Here is a 21,886-nt window from a genome sequence, read left to right on the forward strand (position 1 = left end):
TTTAAATCTCACCAGGCTCAAGATTGACTTAGCCTTCCATCCTTTCGAGGTAGGTAAAATGAGGACCTGGATTGTGGGGGCAATAAGCTGACTTTGTATAAAAAAGAACGCCGGTTAGGGGGGGCCGAAAGCCCTACTAAGCAGGTATATACAAAAGCATGAAGGCTATTGCTTAATGCATTGTAAGCCACCCTGACTCTCCGGAGAAGGGCGGCATATAAATCGAACCAATAAATAAATAAATCTGGCCAAACTCAAGAGAAATATGTCAACTGAATATGTAAGAATGAAAAATATAGGATGTCTATTTCCAAAAGAGATATGGAGGATTCAGCTCCTGGTTGAGAATATTGTATGAATAGCTTTCTATCACAGATAAATTGCTTTGCACATTGGAATGATACATTGTACAGTGTTTTCCCAAATCAATTCCTCCCATCTTCCATTTATATTAAGTGATAAAAATTGAATTCCTAGAGCTTATGAAGCAATTGTGAGGATTCAAAGGCACAGTTTAAATTTTTAAAAGAAGTGGTAGATGATAATCCCCAGGAAACGTACTGCAGTAGGTTACAGGATCAAAATTGAAAAAGTGGTGTCTACTAAATAAGGAATTGGTTAAATGGAAGAAAGGCAAAAATAACATGATTATTATAATATCAAAAAGTAGACCTTCAAGTTGAAAGAAAGTTACAAATAACAGTTGTAACTGTTTTTATTTATACTTTTGATGCCTATCACTGACTAGTACAAGATCTATTTTATTTTTATTAACATCTGTAGAATAGAGGTGGGAGTACATTGATGGCATTTACAGATAACCCTATCTGGGAAAGACAGTATTATTACTACAGGAAGCCATCAAGAAATTATACAGAGTGAACTGGATGATCCCATGACCTCAAATAAGGAAAGTGGAATGCAGTGAAAAATGCAAACTGTTGTGATCATATACCAGGGGATTAATGATAAACATGTTTTCCATCTTTGTGGATTCAGTAGCTGGAAATAATTTTAAAAGCTCAGGAAAGGAGATAACATTAAAACATCACATGGGGTCATGTATTATACTGGGGATTGTTATTTTATCTTAAGAACTCATTTTACAAAAGGGGATTCTACATTTCATGTTAAACTTGAGAATCTGACTCTTCTCTCTCTCTCTCTCTCTCTCTCTCTCTCTCTCTCTCCCTCCCTCCCTCCCTCCCTCCCTCCCTCCCTCCATCCATCCATCCATCCTTCCCCCCCTCCCTCCCTCTCTCTCTCTCTCTCTCTCTCTCTTATTATTGTGTCAATAATAGTGGACATTAGCAATAACAAAGTGGAAATCAAAGCTGTTAAAAACAATCCTGACAAAAGGTACTATCTGAATTATTGAGATACTCTAGAAGGGAAAGGAATTTGAGACCAAACCACATCTCTTTTCTGTTCTGTGATTATAAAAATAAAACCAATAAGTGCTGTTCAGATTTCTTTTCATTTGCAGTTATGCAACACTAAAGGTTAAACCAAACAATGTAATATTAATCTAGTTTCTGTTTTGAAACACGGAAAGCTGCTTTAGAAGGAAGGACATTTTGAATCAGAAGAGACCAAGGAAGAGATCCTTGACTCTTCCCCACATAATGCTTCTCTAGATCAAATTATTTATTTGAAACAAATAGTTTTCCTCTTTTAATCGGAATAAAGTTAAATGTGTTTATTTAATTATGATAACACATTTTATTCATTTCTATGCAATTTGTGCTGGATTTCCAAAATTAGCTGTATTTGATTCATATAAAAATCAGCACAAAATTATCTATGATGTAAGTCTGCTAAAATCTCTTATTCTAAATTTAATATAAAGCACAGCCTAGCACCGTGATGGTGAACCTATGGCACACATGCCAGAGGTGGCATGCAGCGCCCTCTTTGTGGGCATGCGAGCCATCACCCAGCTCAGCTCCACTGTGCATGCGTGCTCGCCTCCCATTGGCCAGTTGGCCTTCGGGTCTCTGCTGCCTGTGCGCTGGGGGCAGGATGCATGCTGGGGATGCACGCACGTGCACAGGGGGGAAAAGCGAATGTGGGGGTACACAGGCATGCGTGGGGACCGCACACACATTGCGTTTTGGGGGTTCAGGCACACGGATGTGCATTCACACACACTCCGGACACTCAGTCCAGAAAAGGTTAACCATCACTGGCCTAGCATTTATATTTTGAAGATAAAAATTGTATCAGTGAATATGATTTCAAATTTTAGAAGGTTCTGCTCCATGCTATAATATTTTCATTCACCCTACTTCTAACTCCCTCTCCTCTATCCCTTCCATCATCTTGACTGCAGTATAATTGCCCTTTAGTATAATCCTTTGCAAATTAAATTCCTATCCTGTTAAACTTCGTGCATCCTTTTGAGAGAAAATATTGCCTTTATGAGTAATTTTTAGGCTTTCTCTTTCCCTTTCAGCTGAAGTCTAGGTTAATATTACTAATGGCTTTAGTTGAGAGGCTTAAACCAAGTTGATAATTTTTGGATTCAGGTTCAAAGTCATCTTTGAATACGCAGTGAATCAGGAAAATTGATCATGTGGTCTCTTTTACAACAGACTGGTCTATGTTCGAAGTGTCCTGAAAAAATGGTCCTCTACTGTATTTGGATAGATCTTGCTCAAGCAAATTTTAAAATTAAGAAGAGAAAAGGGAAATCTCCCATTCTCTAGTTCTTAAATTGGTGCTGTACATATAAATTAGCATGTATGTGTTGATTTGATGATGCCCAACTGGCCACTCTATTGTCAGTGATAAGCATCAAAAATATAGGCCTCAAAAATATAAATATAAAGCAACCGCATGGTATGAAGAGAATTTTTCAATGTTAGCTGTTCTGGGTATCTGGAAAGTTGCTCTGTGTTTTTTTAAATGCCTGGTGTTAATAATGCCGACATCTGTATTCAAGAAGAAGAGAGTTTGGTCAGCTGATTTTGTCCCACAGGAAAAAAGCTAGAAACTCATCACTTGAGCTTTTGAATGAGTATCTGTTTGCGTATGCTCCACCCATTGGGGCAAAGGTCGGGTCTAGCCTACTCATAAATCCTCTAACTGATGAGAGATAAAATAACTAAAGGAGGCCTGCTCAGAGCAGCAGCTGCAAAGGGGAAAAGTATAGCTGCAAGAATGGGGGAGCATGCTGACACTGCAGGAAATTCCAAGGAATATAAATATTTATCACTAGTGAGATAAAAATTGTGGCCTCATTGACTATGTACCAAAAAGAAATCCAAAATTTGTCCTGTAGTAAAGAGCTAATGTGATCTTCCTTAGGTGTACATCAGGAATCCTTCAATGCATATTTCCTTACAATACCAGTACTGAATATTGGCAAAATATATCTTAAGAAGAGTAGAAATATCTTTAATTTATTTTTCTCTTAAATTGTTTGAATTTCCAAGTGGATTTCTATATGTTTACTGCAGTTTTAATCACGACTTCGCGACTTTTTATGTGCATTGATTTAGATTAGATTGTTAAGATCATTAAGAACTTCCACCAATTATTCTGGGCTTCTGAATCTATAGGGCAGCTAATAAAAATGAGATCCATACTCTCAGTTGAAAATTCTCTTCAGATCATGCCTATGTTTCAAAATAATACTGTGGAACTGTCATTTACATCAATGGACAAAAGAAGGAAAACTTAAAAATGCTGACAGAATTAGAACAGCACTTCCCAAAAAGACAACACAATTCCTTGAAGGGCAATTCTGAAGTTCAACAGGAAAGTTAAGGGGCATTTAGGGTTCTGTAGAAAAACATATGTGAGTGATCTTTCCCAGAGTTTATAGTGTCTTCCTTCGCAACTGCACTGTATAAGTCAGAACTTATAATGAATTTGATTACGGTTATAGTGATTGTAAAGATTATAAGACATTACTAAAATGGTGAGTGATAACCATAAAGTGAGAAGATTTGGATAAAATGAAAAGGAGGGAATTTAACGAACAGAAGTGTAAAATGCTGCACCTGGATTGGAGAAAATGAAAGGCCTAGGTATGGGATGGAGAAGATATGGTTTGGCAAGAAGACATATCAGGCTTGTAGAACACAAGTTAAATACAATCCCATTGCTTTAAAAAATGCAAATGCTATTTTGGGACACATTAACAGAAGCAGAGTCCAAATCATGGAAAGTAATTGCTCCACTTATTCTGCCCTGGTTAGATCCTTTTAGTGTTATTCTATATATCTAGTTTTGGGCACCACCATTCAAAATGGATACCAATAAGCCAGAGGAGGGTTATTAAGATGATAAGGGACTTAAATATGTGTTGCTTGGCTCTCCAACTATTGTAGAAGAAAGGGTATTCAAAATAAATGTTTTCTCTATATTAATTGATGAGAGAATACAAAGCCACACATAAAGGACATAGAAAAGGCCAAGATGTAAAAACTCAAAAGTTCGTGGTCTCTGCTCCAGTGTTGTGAGGTGTAGAATGTTGTAATGCAGGGAACATCTCAATTAACTGTTTACGACATTTGAATTATTTCTTTAACACGAGAATTTTCTTCATAAGGATATATCAAGAACCCAATTAGACTAACAGTCTGTTTCAGGGATGAGAAAACAAGTATGTTTTAGATAATTTGGCCTCAAAATTATTAGTTGTATCCAGCCTGGCCATTGGTAAGATATTGGAATGCTTGTCCAAAACATTTGATAAGCAATAGTTCTTTTCCCATAGCTAGTCCAGCATTTTGTTCACATAGGATCCAAGCAAAGAAGCTCAAAGGCTGAATGTGTAGACAACAGTGTTTTTTTTTTCAAACTGCCCTTTAAGAACTGATAATTAAACTATCTAACTGAGCCTCAAAACTTTCAGTTTTTTTTTTTACCAATAATAGCCACATCCTCCATAAATTTACTTACTTTTTTCTAAACTATCTAAATTTGTGGATCTGCTATGAAGAGGCAGTGAATATATGCTAAATAATGAAACGTTCTCGATCCTGATTCTTTCTGTAACTGATAACTTTTAATTCTATTATTATAAAAGAGAGAGAAAAACATCCATCTACTTTTTCTATTATGTATATAGATTTATATATTTTTATCTTGTTTCTCTCTGCTTTCTTGTTCATCTCCTTTCTAAGTCCCAAACTCACTGTCTGCCATTATAGGAGGGACTATGAATCAATTCATTTTATTCGCCTAAAAAGACTAATCAAAACTTTTTCTGTATCATATTTTTCAGAGGAAAAATTACCACTATGCTCTTTCCATCAGTGTGTCATTTGAAGTAAAGAAGATGCCATACAAAGTTCAGCCAGCAAAACTTCCTGAAGGAAGCATAGCTGTGAGTAGCACTGAAAATAAATATAGAACATTAATGTCCATTGTTTGGATAATTTTGATTTCTGTGACACAATATATTTACAGACAGGAATTCCAAGATAAGAGTTTCCTGTGTTTTCTAATGCAGATCCATTTTTTGAATGTTTTTTAAAAGATGGTCATCTGAGTTTTCAAATAATCCTCATGTTGGTTGTGTTCCCATTTTAATAATTCTTAGTTGTATATAATGGCAGAAAATGCAAATCCCAATATATCAGGGATAGATATACTTCTGGTACCTTGTGTTCTTGGAAAGAGCAATAGTCACAGGGAATGAGGTAGTAATGCTACATCATGAGCAAGACCAGGTTACACATATGCTGCAGTACATTTGTTTGTTTGCTTATAATTCACATTTCTAAAATCACCCAATTTCTCAACAACATAGTGGGTGAGGATATATGGTTGAGTATTATCAACTGATGGTAGCTGACACAATGGCATCAGATGTCTTCGTCCAGAAGATTCATGTAGATGTTAAATAGGAGGGGTACAATGCCAAAGCCTAAAATGCCTAAGACATTTTATGTTCAAGAGACTTTGGACTCAATCTCTTCCCATTAACTTTGATTGGATTCACATGTAGAAAGGAAGAGAAGATTACAAGGTTTTTTTAAGCAAGAATCCCTACACTCCCATACTCTGTTATTAATCATATCATGAGAGATCAGGGAGAACAAGGATAGTTGCACCACCCTAATCCTTGTAACTCCGTATATCAGAGAAGTGTAATTAATGTCATCTCCATGGTATATTCAACAAGAAGCTGTCTGAAAAGGTTCCAGATAATCTGCTTCATCCAAGGCCTCTTGTAGCTAGAGCCTTGCAGAAATTGGAGATCAGAATCAGAATCAGAACAAAAGTTGCCCAGGACAGTTGGGTCTAGTGATTTATACATATATATATATTTAGAAATCGATGCAGCCATACCACTTTCAAAGCAGATAAACCACACCCTTCTTCATTCAGGAAGTTACATGGACCCAGGCACATGCCACCTTCTAGCAGATCTTCACCTATCAGGAAGGATTTATATGTAATAAGTAATAGGGGACAGATTATTAAACCCAAGGTCCACTTTCTCAGGAATTAAAAGATCAAACACTTCCCTTTAAATTGGATTGACTGGATCTCTCAATTCCAAATCTTACTCTAAGCAGATCCAAACAATATTGTTTGTTTACTTCTAACAATATTCTTATTGCAGCCTTGCAAAAGTTGTTAAGATTCATTTCTTCATAGAAAGTAACAGGTCAGTTTAAAAGGGGACCTTTTGTCACTTTTATTGCCATTATATAATCGATAATGAGACTAGTGAAGTATAACTATTTATTCTATTTATTTACTTATTTGTATTTTGACTTTATTATTTTTATAAATGATTCAAGGTGACAAACATATCCTACACACCAGATTGGAGCTTGTAGCCCATGGTTACTGTGGTATTAATACCTTCATACTTAAAAGTGAGCTGTTTGTTCTGCTTTTGTTTTGAGGAGAACTATGGGAAAAGATTAAAGTTTTTCTTAGTACTCATCTACTGTAGATATCTATGATATCTAAGATAGAACCCACCTTAGCCCAATGGTCTTGAGGTAGCTAGCATGTCTCCCTGTTTTGAGACTTCATGGTTCCCAAATAGCTTGTCATGTATCTGGGGTATCATAAAAAAAGTGGAAACCATTTTGTTCATCCTCAATATCCAGGGTTCAGAAAGATATTTCTTTACATTATAGTTCCTTCACCTACTTATCCAAAAGGAGAGTCTATTAGAAACAGACAGATCTTGAACAAAACAGATAATATCTTTTGGTAACTGAAATTAACAGAAAGGAAGAATAACCCTCCAAATGTGTTGAGTTATAATTTGCATAATCCACAGCTAAAGTCCAAAGCCACTCTATGGTATGCATTATTCTCTAAAGCATTTTGGATCTTTTGTGCATCATGACATTTGGAGAAATCTGCAAGTTAAGTCTATGTTCCAATCTGTACATTAGCCCAGGAACTGAGTATCTGTTCAATTTATAAAAAATGCTGATTGAACAAATCCTGGAATGGTCTCACTGCTATGTTAGAGTAAATATTAGGATTATTTCAGAGAGGCATTTCTAATTGAATAGGAAGATGACACATGTCAAACCACAAAATATAGATATATGTAAATTCAGAAATAGGATTTCCAGGTATTTAGGTTATTCATTTTATTGATTTTCTTTCAAAATTTAAAAAAAATAAGCAGACCCATATCATGTGCCACTAAGAACTGTACCCATTTTTTAATAACAGGAGAGATATCATCATAGGAAAAATATTGTAAGATAAGAAGGATTCAGCCAAGAAGCTGGGTTTTGTTTTGTTTTTTTGTTTTTTTCGGTTTTTTTATGTACTTTAGTTCATGGGTGGGTTTTGATACTACTTGAAGAAGGACGATTTAATTTTAGACTAGAAAGCTGAATGTTTTGATCCTTCATATCCTTTCCTCATCCAAGGAGTTCAAAAATACTCCAGTGGAAGATAAATTGTGGTGCTTAAGTGTCTATGTGTTTGTAACCAAAATATATGTTCTTTAAAATGGCTGATAAATATTGTCTCCATCTGCATTGGTGTGCTGTCCTGCAGGTGTTAGCCTGCTGTCCAAAAGAAATTTCTGAAAATATGCAGAACGATCAGATATATGTTTTTTTAAGGATTACTTGAGGGTTATTTTTCCAAACAGATGTTTTATTGCCAGATGCCCAAATCAGACTATAAACTCTTGAAAAATGATAGTGCTTTTTATGTCTTCTCAGAACTGGCAATGTTTTATGGAGATTTGCCAATTCTACAACTTGATGTGTTGTAGACAGCCTTTTCAAGTCTTTACTGACTATGTTTTTTATACTGTTCTCCAGAAATCTATCAATAGAATATTAATTGTAGTTCCAGGAAAGAAATTTGAAACATTATGTTTCTTTACATGAGTCAAAGTAAGGATTGAAAATGTTTAGAAATACCTAAAAGCAATTTTCAACTTTATTATAATTCAGAACAGTCCTCGTACAGATTTGATTTTCTTTTTCCTACCTACAAAATAATTTTACAACAAACTTTAGAGATTGTTGCTAAACAATTACCTTCCAGAGATACATAAGCATTATTTATGGATGTGTCCACCAAAAATTGGCCAGACACTATTCCTCTGTCAGTCAATTCTACCCTCAGCAAAAACTTCATTGTTGCTCTTTATATTATATGATTCTGAGTGGAATAACAACTAAGCATTCCTGATCTTGTTAGGAGTTATTTGTAATCTATAGAAATAATAGATCAATTGCTATGTGGATAAAATAGTCTTGAAATTTTCAGGGAAACTGGTGAGGAGAAAGTAACAAAATGTTGTGATGTCATAATGTAAATTCTTCCCATTATTATTCTATCTGTGCATGTCCTATCACAAGTACATAAAAAAGAACATATGCATTTCCCCATTATTGTAATTATGAATATTTATAATAGGAACTGACGTATCTTACTTAGAAAACCCTCTTGTTTATTGATTAAAAATCTGTTTTCCAATCTTCCTTCAACTCAACTTTTCCCAATTTCTAATTATGACGATGGTATAATTTTCAGAATTACCATTGACCATAGGCAGCAGTGAGCATAATCTCAACCTAATATGGAAGAAATCATGCTTTCAAAGAAGCAGAAAAATATTATATCATGTGATTAGTTTTCTTATAATTATTTTAACTTTTTCTATCTTTACCTTGCATATATGAATGCAAAAAAGTAAGAACTTTCTTGAATCAAACTAAGGAGCCAACATCCAGGATTCCTTTTCCAATAAATGGATATTAGATGCTTTCCAGGGAGCCCATAAGTAAAATAGTTTACCTTTATTGTTAGTGCCCAGTACTAATAATCAGAGACATGTTGTTCTTAGATTTTAACCCTCCTTTTAAATTATTTTCACTGTTGTCATGTTCATCTGGATAGTATTTGGTATCTGAAGTAGCAATATATTTAATGCAGTTGACCATGTGCAATTATACGGCTATCACCATGTCACTTTTGGGTCTACCTGTTGTCAGATAAACGTACAGTATGCTTTCTCATTTGTATTTCTATTGTAATTTTTTTTGGTAACATCTTTAAAATTAGTCTCTTTTACAAATTTCCTCATTTCTGATTCAGCCTTTCTCCACTTAAATGCTATATGAAAATTAGTGAGACCATCATTGCACAGTAAAGAGTGCATATGATATATATGCCACTTTTGAGGCTTGTGAATATAAAAGCATAAGAAATATTCCTGCAAGATAGAGAACCTTGTAAGAAAAACATTTAATAGAGCCTAGCTCACTCTCATTTTGTTTCCCATCATGTTGTATGGCAATGTTTTCTATTAATTAGTTGTGTGCTTTTTTTTTTTAAAAAAGAGAGATTTGTAAAGAAAAGTGGCCATCTCTGGCTAAAAGCAAAATTATAATATGAACAGTCTTCCTCTTTTCTTTTTCTTTTTCTAGCAATTTTGATGTATAAAAATTATTAATTTTGATCAATATTATTTTTCCTGGAAAACAAAGATCATAGTTTGATATTTAATCCCCACTGAGGATTGGGTAGGATTTAAAACAGAGACATATGCACACAGAAAGAGCTTTCTATAAATTAGCCCTGTATTCCATGAATATTTAGTTGAAAATATGAAAGAGGTTTAAATATGCACCGGAGAGGTTTCACAGGAGCCCTTATTTAAAAAAAAAAAGTTTGATAAATCTTGAAACCAAGGTGAAAGAGTATGGAAAGGAGTGCCAAGGAGGAATCAATGGGAGAAAAAAGGCAGATACTGTAAGATCTCTATAAAAGTTTCCACATCTGTATCGCCAGCCCTGTAAGATAAAAGGATGAACAGAAAATATTTGCTGAGCCTTTCATCCCTAGATTTCTGATATTTTTAATGCAACAAAAATGTTTTCAGAAAAATATAAAATACTTATGAATTATTACTCTTTTTTATAAAATAGCATTAAATATAAATCCACATGGAAAAATGCAGAAACTATCCAAGTTGCAGAACATCTGTAGAAGTTGTAAATAATAGCTTAATATATAGTATATTTTATTACTATATTTATAGGTTTGCACACATAGAGATATATAATGTGGAACATTGGAATAATAATATCCAACTAAAATATGAATCAAAAATTGTTCCTTTGGATTTTTAATTTTTTTAAATTTTTTTATGCAATTTGTAGTTCAAAATTGGTAATGTTATTACCAACACTAAACCTGCCCCCTCTCCCAGATTAACTAATTTCCTGATCATCCTGCAAGGTAAAATAAATAAGTGTTAAATGCTTTCTGAAAACAGCTTTGGGATTAACCTAATTTGGATAATGTGATATTTGAGAGGACAAATGCTGTGGATAAGGCATTTTTCCTGCATCCCACAAGATGATTCTCTCTAGTCAATGAGACTCAATGTCCCTCCTGTATATCAAGATTCAAGAAGTAGAGACAGTGGAGAAAGACAGTTCCTCCAGTAATCTGAACCCATGTCATGAAGGATTTTCTAGGTAAGAATTAGGACTGGAATTGCACCAGAAGTGGATTCCACTTATCTTTACTACCAGTTCGCAACGGGAGCATGCGCTCTTCTGCGCATGCGCAGATCATCAATTATGACATCTGGGCAGGTGGGCAGAACCTCTCGCCACTTTTACTACTGGTTCTAAAGAACTGGACAGAACCGGGAGCAACCCACTGCTGAATTGCACCCAGAAATCCAAGTTCAGTGCAACTCATGAAGCAAAGTGTAACACAGACTGTTTTACATTCTACAATGTCAGTTTCTCATATGATTTGGGATGAAAATATCATGGCTTATACCAGTGGTGAAATCCAATTTTTTTTACTACCACTTGGTGGGCTTGGTGAGCATGGCTTGGTGGACGTGGCTTGGTGGGCGTGGCAGGGGAAGGATACTGCAAAATCCCCATTCCCTCCCCACTCCTGGGGGAAGAATATTGCAAAATCTCAATTCGCACCCCACTCTGGGGCCAGCCAGAGGTGGTATTTGCTGGTTCTCCGAACTACTCAAAATTTCCGCTACCAGTTCTCAGAACTGCTCAAAATTTCCGCTACCGGTTCTCCAGAACCTGTCAGAACTTGCTGGATTTCACCCTGGTTTATACTACTAATAATCAAATGTGGCTGACAGGAAATCAAGATCCTGGATGCTAGAACTTGCCAAGATTTCAGAGGTGTTAACACACTTGTTTTCTAAATGAGTCCAAAGAGAAGAATATTCACAAAAAGTCGTATTCAAAAATAAAGGTTAAAATAAAAGTCTAAGGATGATATAATTAAAATTTTGATAGTTAAAACTGTGATTATGATAAGATCAACTCAGTTTGGCCAAACATTCGCTTTCTGGTGAAAAGAAGGATCCCTGAAGGTTTTTTTCATTGGACTGTAGTTTTTTCAATTTACCAACAGAAGGAACCATCATTCCTTTAATTTATATGACTCTCCTGGGTTAGGAGAAGTCCTAGAATTATACCACAAGAACCTCAGATACAGCAAAGGTCTGGAAATAGCTTCAGGAGCCAAGCTTTGAAGCAGCCTGGGTACTGAAAGCTGGGGCATGGGGCAGTAATCAATTCATTGTTGAAGAAGCAGCCATTTTGAAATTTACTTTTCAAACACATAGTAAATTTCTTAATCATTTTTAAGGACTATTATTCTTTATTAAGCTAAAAAAAGGCTCTCTTTACCCACAGCCTATTATTCCTTTTTGAAGATCTGCACCATTTTGGGGAGATTGAAGACGAAATTATTAGAGATGTATTTGAAAAAAAAATCCGTCAGTTCATAGATCAGTTATCCTCAAAGGATGTTTAAAAAAACTTCTCAAACTACTTACTTCAGAGATGCAAATATGTTTAGAAAATTACCAAACCACCGAGGCAGTTTCACAAGTAGCTGACAATGCAGAGGAGTCATTGCAATTTCGGAAAATAAACCTGAGACCAATTTTTATTATGATAGTGTAAATATAAATCTCCCAACACAATTGAATGAAGAGCTCCAAGAAAATCTGCAACTTTTAAAAGGACAAGTTTGAGACTTTTTCCTCATGGACATTAACAAGGCTGAGAAATCCTTGAGAAAAAGAAAAGCTTATAACTAGTTGACAAACATTCCAGAGAAGAAATAGATTTTATTCCATGAAGACAAGCTGGAGGGAGAAACTTAAACTTAATGAGTCAATCGGAATTAGGATGGATTTTTATTGTTCTGATGTTTGTTATTGCAAGAAAGTCTTAATCTAAAGTTTGAAAGTGTATTTTTTTCTTTATATATAATGCTTAAGCAATTTGAAAGTTTATTTAAAAGTATGTTAAGAGAAAGTTAAAGAAAAAGATGTATTAGCTTAAAGAAAAGTTTAGAGTTTTAAAAAGGATGTATAGAAGAAGAAAAATTATTCTATGAGGGTAACTTGAAGGGACTGATCTAAATTTAATTATCTAAATTCAACTAACTCCAATTTAACTGGAATTTTATCGGTCTGAAAGTGAACTTTAACTGTGTGTTAAGAGAAAGCTAAAAAAGATATATTAGAATGTTTTAGAAATGTTTTTAAATAAAAGTTTAGTGTTTTAAAATGGATGGAAGAAAGTATTTTTTTCTTTAAGGTTAAAGAATCTGAAAGAATACTGTGAATTTTGTTACTATAAATGATAATAGTTTATAAAGTTTATAAAGATTATTAAGTGCAAATAGAAATACATATTATTTCCATAGTAAGAAAGATAAAGCAGAAATGATTAAATTGATTGTTTTATGCAAAGAGGAGAACATATTTAATTGTGTTTTTTATTTGGATATCACATCTGGATTTTATGCTTGTGATGAAAAAATGAAACTTTGACTTTGATTTTGCGAATTAGATAGATTTGCTGTTATAGAAATGGCTAGTTATATACTAATATGTAAAAGTAAAAAGTTGAGGCTGTAATGTTGTTATCTGGTACTGCACTAAAAAGAGTCAGAAGTCAACACTTTTTTCTTTCTTCCCTTGTGCCTCATATTTTCTTTTTCTCTCTCTTTTTTTCCTTCCCTTAATTTCCTATTTTTATTTGTATTTTATACACTGACAAAACAATAAAAGTCATGAACAAAAGTTTGGCCAAACATTCAAGGATCTTTAGCCTGTCGTAAAGATACTCTCATTAACTTATCTATAAAGTATCTAAAGTAACAGGAAATAACATTGGAATTACTCTTAAAATTTACATCACATCTTTATATAATGTTATTTTAATAACATTAATTTTAGTGGGAGGTTAAACTAACTAGTTATATCTATACAAGAATAGACATATTTAATTCAACACATATATTTTGAGATAGATGTCACCCAAGTATTATAGTAAGTTTTTACAAATTATAAATTCTAACCTATTTTGGCATTCTATAGATAAGAGTAACAAAGTAGACTTTTTCCAATTAATAGGATAACCAACATATAAACCATTTTATTTATTACTTCAATAAGCTTGGTAATGACATTGTATAAATATTATGGAGAGCCATAACATCATCAGCGTTGAGTGCAACACATCTTTAATATTTTGAGACTGAATAATGAAAGAAGCCATTGATTCAAGAACCAATTTTCATTAAGGAAATAAGGAACATCTTTATTAGTTGCCACAATAAACAGTTGAAATTCAATGAACAAAAGATGAAAGAACCCCATTTCTTGACATTTAATATAGTTAGTCTGAGCCATAGCAAAGACTTTTTCAGCATCAGTCCCAATCTAAATTCATAAAAAATAGACAGGTATTCTGACAATATCCATCTGATGATTAGTATTCTCTATATTGTCACAGATAAAATGGAAACCATTGTTATAATTGACTATCTTAATTGCAGATTTTCAGACCTTCATATTCTAGAGTACATTATAGACCAATAATTTAGCCATAGATAACTATTTTTGTTAATAAATGTTCAAAATTCAAATGCTTACATCTACAATACTTGCCTCCACTGAATCATGGAGGTCTTCAGCATTCACATTCAACTTAAATTGGAAAAAACAAAGGGATCAAGAAAAATATATTTCTCTTTTTGTAATCTTCCTCTGATTGTAAGCATTTCAAAAATTTTACTATACTTATTGATTTAGGCCAGCATTTGTGGTTGTGATTAAATCAAAATACAGTAAAATCATACTAAAAGATTCTATATTTTTATTATATTTCAATCTTTTTTAATATTTGAGGGTTTCAGAACAGAACATTTGTTGTCATTCTGTAAAACTATTGGCTCTTTCATAAAAGATATTGCACTTGAGTCCTTATTTTAATTTAATTTTTTTTCCTGTAAAGAAGATTTTTTTTTTCTTATAGGGTTTATTTAGGTGTTTTTTACTCAAACTTTAAAAGAACATAGGGCAATATGAACTGCCTGAGACCATACTACTAATTTATAGCTATTTGGCTTTTATTTCTGCAATTATCTAAGAGAATGCAGATATATTGAGTTGGATTATGTCATGAATTCTGACTAATTAATTTGTATGTAGATTCCCAATTATCCAGGTTATGGTTATTCCAAAAGTACTTTTTTTAAAAAGGAAATTGAACTTTTCTTTGTTTTTCTTTGAAGACTTTTTACCTCATCCATGAAGCTTCTTGAATTCTAATTGTCATCTGGTCGCGCAATTCCTGCAAGGAATATAAATCCTTCCATTTTCCACCATTCAGTTAGAGCTGAGGAAGCTTCTTGGATGACAAGCAAAACATCTTGAAGGAAAAACAGGAAAGTCTAGTTAACTTTTTTTTAAAAAGCACCTTTGGGTCTGACTAATAAACTTAATTATTCTAGGTACCTGAACTTTCCTGAGTGCCAATTCATTTGACGTACTGTGTGTAGGTAAAAGCTTGAAACAGTCATTCCTAATAAGCGTTAGAAGTTACTATCCAAGTATACAAAGATTAGGGGAAAGGGGGCACTCTGACCACTGGACAGAATGAAGCATGTTTTTTTGAGAGGGACTAATGAGGTAGAGACAATTTTGTGCTGTACTTTCTTCCTTTTTAGCTGGCTGCTTCAGAAATGCTATTCTGCTGTTTTTTACATATTAGGCAATTGAAATTCATTAATATAGAGAGTTTTTTTCTTCTTTTATCTTTACTAATTTCTTTCTTATTTCGTTTCAGATAAAAACATCTGTTATTTGGGCTACTCCAAACATTTCCTTTATAATCCCATTGTGGGTTATAATATTGGCAATACTTCTTGGACTACTGGTTCTGGCTATGTTGACCTTAGCTTTGTGGAAGGTATGTTATATATTGAAACTATTGGGGAGGATGTTAATAGAACAAAATTGGGAGTTAGAGAGAGGAGAGAAAAGAATTTGGCCTTCTCATCCAAACAGTCATTCTTAAATGTTCTTATTTGGTCCTAATGTTAGCTAATTATTTTATCTGTGTGTTTTTGGCATTCTAGAATTTTGGTGATCCCTTTATATTAGATAAAGTGAACTAGGATCACATACATAGTGAAATCAGTAGGATATCTTAGAATAGTAAATGTGATATGTAATGCAATAAATGCCTAGAACCGTGATGGCAACCCATGGCACGCATGCCACAGGTGGCACATGTAGCCATATCAGTGGGCATGCCAGCTCAGCTTTGGCGCACATGCGCGCGCTGGCCAACTGATTTTTGGGCCTTCTGGGCCCACCAGAAGTAGGGAAACAGGCTGTTTTCTGCCTCCAAAGGGCCAGGTGGGGGGGGGATGCCTGTTTTTCTTTCTCACTTGGCTCCAGATCCTCTCTATGCATCTGGGGAGGGCAAAAACAGCCTTTCCCACTCCCTCAGAGGCCCTTCGGAGGCCTGAAACAGTCCATTTCCCAACTCCCGGTGGGACAAGAAGTGATTTTTTAGCTGTCCCCAGCCTCCAGAGCCTCTCTAGGAGTTGGGAAATGGGCTAGGTGAGAAAGAAAAACTGGCCTACTGGGCCATTGCGTGCCAGGAGCGGGGGAGAGGGCGGGGTTGTGCACGCATGCGCAGGGTGGGGTGCATAGAATTATGGGTGTGGGCATGCGCGCGAACCTCTCCTGCCCCCCCTCTCCTGGCATGCAGTGGCAAAAAGGTTAGCCATCACTGGCCTAGAACTTTCAGAAAGAGTGTCAACAATCTGTATTAAACAGTCCCTTTATGAAATAAAAAAAATGTTTGTATATATTCATAATTTTCTCCAACATTATTTATTTACTTGTGTATTCAATATGTATAGCTATCTCTCTCATATATTCAGCCTATATACAATGCATGATTGTATTTATGCTTGTCTTAAAAAATTAAACTTTTTCTCAAAGGATTTTATTTTAACAAAGAAAATAAAATGTTTCAAAGTGTCGTGAGTTTAGTTTAAAATTTGAACATAGTTTTTAGCGATTTTCTTGTATTAAATTCAAATTTGATTTTTGTGCTAGATTATCCTAAATGTTATGCAGTTTCCTTAGACAGTAATCAAAAACTTCTGATTGATTAGATGATATTCTGAGTGATTAGATGATATTCTGTCAAAATGACATGATGGGTAAGATTTACCCTGCATGTTGAGATACAAGTTATTCATTCCTGGCATTAAGTGCAGCTGATGACCTGCCAAGTGGAGCTCTATTTTTTTTTAAAAAAAATGCATTCCATTTCTTTACATCATCTGTCCTAGACTGAGTTACTCAGAGTTACTCATCTAGACAGATAATCCATTACTTAGACTGACTCTTGTTCAGTATTAGGCTTTTATCTGCCCCTTGCTTACATTGTTGGAAAACAGATCAGTCACAGGGCAACTTGGTATGAAATAGCAGTTCACCAACAATACTCAGTAGAGACTCACCAGCTTTCTGATCTTCCTGTTGGAATGATTCATAGTCACAGTTATGGTGAGTTTCAGACTTGATATCTGTTGAGATGTTTGGTTTTTTTTTTTGATATTGAATACTTGGTTTTCACTGTTATATCCTTTATAAAGCAATCTATTCAATCTAAGCATTTCACATTGGGAAAATGAAGAACTGTAGACAGCCTAACTCCCCAGCCTTAAATATTTGTACCAAAGTATCTTTCTGTGTAGTTATTATTCTGCAAAACTAACATCATTTTCAATTACTATATGTGTCTGGATGTAACTGTTATAAAGAGATATCCACAAGATTGAGATATAAAGCTGAAGTTAATGTTATATTTTTATCATCTCTCTATCATCAACTCAAGGCAACGAATTTGCTTAACACTTCTGCCTCCTATTTTGTCCATAATAACTTTGGCAAGTGGGTTGGTTGAGAGAGCGTGACTGGCCTAAAGTCCTTCAGCCTGGTTTTATGCCTAAGGGAGGTCTAGAACTCACAGTCTCTTGTTTCTAGGCCACATTATAACCATTATATCAAACTGTCTTTGTCCCACAACACCAAGCTTTCAACACCAATGTGACTCTTGTTTTTTTAATTCAATCATAGTCCGTTTCTGAGATATATAACAGAATCTCAGTCAGGTCTACTAAAAAGTAAATACTGCTATATTCAGTGGATTTATTACCTGGTTTATTCTCAGATAAATTGAACAGTCTTGGGAATAAAGCTAGGAAACGGGGCCCTTGACATATTCAGCACCCCAGGCTCGTGAACAGAGCCAGGTTTTTAGGGATTATGAAAGACTAACAAATTCTTATTGTATTAGTGATAGGATTTCCATACAACAGGATTTTGTTGTTGCTTTATTTAGCCTTTCTATCACTTGTATAGCACTTGAATTAGTTGCCTACCTGCAAAAAGCAGTTCTGACTATAAACTGATTTGATATATTATCTTACTATTTTGAAAAAAAATGTACCAAAATGGCTTAATTTCAAAAGTGCAGATGTTTAGAGTAGCAATTCAAGCCCCACTTGCCAATGATTATGAGAATTACAATATATCTGGAGTCACTTGGATTTGCATAAGCATATTTAGTTGAGTGCTAATGGCAGCCTGAAATTTGGAAAAATGATGATGAACCAATCGAATGATTGGTTTTTCCAATTTACTTATATTGTATTGTTTTGTTCCAGTGTGGGTTTTTTGACAGAGCCAGGCCACCTAGAGATGACATGGCCGAAAAAGTGCATCTAACAAGTGACAAGACTACTGATACCTAGAAAATGAGTGTGCAGATCAAGGAGTTGTGTTCATGTTACCAGGAACCTTAATTTGGATCAAGATTGCTAAATAGCTGTAATTGGACCTATGCAATATTCTACATATTCAGAACATAGAAGACAGAAAACACTCCTATCTCTGCCTCAGAACTGATGAGAAACCTTCCATCCAAAAAGAGCTAATGAAAAAGAATTGTTTCAGTTTTTCAAAACTAATTCTTAGTGAAATTACTGGATACATCAAAAGCAGTCATAAATCCAAATGGAGCAGCGATGGAAAGCTAAGAACACTTAAATGGATGAAAGATGAACAAGACACAGTGTTCAACTCTACTGTATATTGGCAAAATCTTGAGGCATCTCCCTAAGGATAGAAACTTTTATAAACACTGGCTCAGGGAGGCAAGCAATATTATGGGTAGTATTAAAGTACCTCCAGAAAGTAAAACTAGCCTTTCAAAATACTTCTTGAAAGTAAGACATACACAAGTATTTATCTATCTTTTGTAGACTGGGCATCCTACAAAAATAGGCTCTGAAATATTTTGTTTTCACTATTTCACCTGTAAATAGAGTGAATATATTCTTTGCATTCCATATACTAATTATAAATGTTTGGAAAGAAGCAAAGTTTTATATCCCTTTGTAGGAGTAAATGTATTATAAAAATTTATAAAATTTCAGAGCTTGAAAATGAGCCTCAATACAAAAGCGTAAAATAGAAATTTCCATTTATTTAATGACTCTACATCATGAACAAAACAGATTACAATTGTTTGCAATATTATGATAGTAAGAAAAAGTATGGTATTCTAGGGAAAAAACAGAAACCAAAAAGGAGAAGTGTTGAATCTACATAGATTATTGTACTGTATTCTAGTAATATAATCCAGTTCTTTCCAACAGGAGGCCCAGGTCATAGATTGTAAAGCCAAGCCAAAAGAAAAACTAATTGATGAATTTGATTTGATAGAAAGACTCCATGTAAATGAAATCAGATCAAGAAATAAAAATAATTCCTCAACCCTTCCCAAGAAAAGTTCTGTGGTTCATAAATTATATAGTTAACATTTGCTTTGAATGGATGGATTATTCAGAAGAATTAAACATTTGGAGATGTACAGTTAAATAAATCATTCCTAAACTCACTAAGAGACATCTGGCTAGCAGATTAAATTTTGAAAGGACCTTCATCAATTTTGTTCAGAAACTTTTTGAAACAACCAATGTGTTCCTCTGTTTTTGCTCCTGCGATTCCCCATAGGTGCAGGTTATTTAGAATTGTATATCTTCCAACAGGAATGTTTTTCTGCTCTCTAACAATGATGGTTCAGTGACATTAATTCTGATGCATATAAGAATGACTCCAGCAACTCTTAGAAGCCTGGCTGATCTCTCCCATGGAGTGACTTCAGTATAGCAAGCAGATTCGTGAACATCTTACGTGTTTTTTATAGATTGTATTTTTTTTATTGGGCCAAGTCCAACATGATTTCCAGTCTATAGATTATGTAATGATAGGACTGAAGCATTTTCCTTTGAAAAAAATCAAAATATATTTGTGTTTTTGGAATATTTGCAGCTGTAGTTTTTGGCAAAATAATGTATTTGTGTGAACAGTGAAAAATTCTGCACTAAGTCTTACCCAAGTGTTTATATTTTCAGCATCTCATTATCTTATCTTGGATTGGTTTATGGATGCTGTGTCTAACATCAGATGTCCTAGTTTTAATTGCTCCAATAATCCTACTGTTTGTTCTACAAAACCCAAAAACTATTATGTAATTTCTTGTGTCATCAAGGTAGACACAGAGAAAAAGCCCTATCCCTTTCTGCTGCTAGAATCCTTTGAACATTTTGTATATTTCCTTGCAATCGAGAAATGAGTTAGATGCAGTGTACCTGCCGATCCATTCTTCAAAGAAGGTTTTGAAAAATATCAGTTTCTGGCAGTTAACTGAGTAGCTGAACAAGTTGCCCATGTTTTATTCTGAGACTTTTTTTTACTAAACTTGTAGAGTTTAGCCCACAGTCTTCGGATTTCTGGTGGTCCAAGAATTATCAAGTCTGACCTTGTTTGACTTTTCCAGATCAGCCAAGGATAACTAGGTGTTATTACCTATTTTTCTAAAAATCCTATCCATTGGCTAGGGTGCTATTATTTTAGAGAAACAGAGGCTTTGTAGGAATCAAAGAACCTTTGCAGAGGAATATTTAAACAAGCTGTTTAAAATAAATAGAAGAAGCCTGTAATCACTCAACTAAGGACAGGCAACCTCTGGCCTTTGGTCTAATTTCATCTGGCCTTTGATCTAATTTCAAAAGGCCTCTGCAAATGATGAGCTCAAAGTTCTGTTAAGAATAAACTGTTCTCTGATATTATGTTAACTGCCAAGGAAGAGAAAAGTAAATGTCAGAAAGAATGCAAGAATAAAGGAGGTATTAGAAAGGGGGAAAGGCTAGTCCATTCACTTTTATTCTAATTTCACTGTCTTTCTTCAGATGCATTATACTAGCATTGTTCCCTGTTACAATACACACAAAAACTAATTTTGCATCTAAAAAGGTTATATTATTCCCTGTAGTTTCAATTTTAGCCTAAAATCTCTACTTGATCATAATTAAACTTATTGTGATTTTCATAATTATCAATTATGAATTGAGAAAAAATAGTCAAGAATGGAGTACTATTGTGTTGTTTCCTCTGTATTCATATACCATGTAAAGGATGACTGCTCTACCTGTAAAAGCAGTTTCACATCAACTGATTAATATCCATCTATGTAAGCAAAGCAGTTAGTATTGTTTTTGTCAAGAATAGTAAATATTGATTTATAATCCAGAACTGGCTGCACACATGTACATCAGTGGCCCATAATTGTCTTGAGTGAATGAGATAGAATATGTTTTTAAAAATGTTCTTATGTGCAATACTTTTATATTATCTATGTACATGGTGCATGTTTACACTGGCATTTGTTTTTCTTAAAAGAAGTTCAGATATATTGATTAAGAAATAAAATAACTGTTATCTTAACTCCATATTTTGTTAACATTTATTTAAAACAGAATCAGGCTTCTACATGGTCTTCTGATCAGACAATCTCTATGAATAGCCACTAACATTAATTTACTGCTTGCCAATGGCTATGAAAATTCAACTATTTACTTCACCTACATAGGCAGCCCTGAAATAGATGCACAAGTCAGTAGGGGAATTGAACTTAGTCTTTCTCACATATCTCTTCATCTACTAAAATAAATAACACCACAATGCTGGAGAACCACCAGC

General features: G+C 34.2%; 1 protein-coding gene across 1 annotated transcript in view; it reads left to right on the forward strand.

The window, feature by feature from the left end:
• Positions 1–21,631, forward strand: part of ITGA8 (integrin subunit alpha 8) — a 119,612-nt gene extending 97,981 nt beyond the window's left edge. The window contains exons 28-30 of the mRNA XM_034402551.3: positions 5,237–5,338; positions 15,603–15,725; positions 18,508–21,631. Of these exons, the coding sequence (XP_034258442.2) occupies positions 5,237–5,338; positions 15,603–15,725; positions 18,508–18,594 (312 nt within the window). The 3' untranslated portion in view covers positions 18,595–21,631. The remainder of the gene's footprint in view (positions 1–5,236; positions 5,339–15,602; positions 15,726–18,507) is intronic.
• Positions 21,632–21,886: the final 255 nt, after the last annotated feature.

This window comes from Pantherophis guttatus, chromosome 4, assembly GCF_059756535.1.
Source record: "Pantherophis guttatus breed Tessera chromosome 4, ASM5975653v1, whole genome shotgun sequence".
In the NCBI taxonomy this organism is placed as follows: domain Eukaryota; kingdom Metazoa; phylum Chordata; class Lepidosauria; order Squamata; family Colubridae; genus Pantherophis; species Pantherophis guttatus.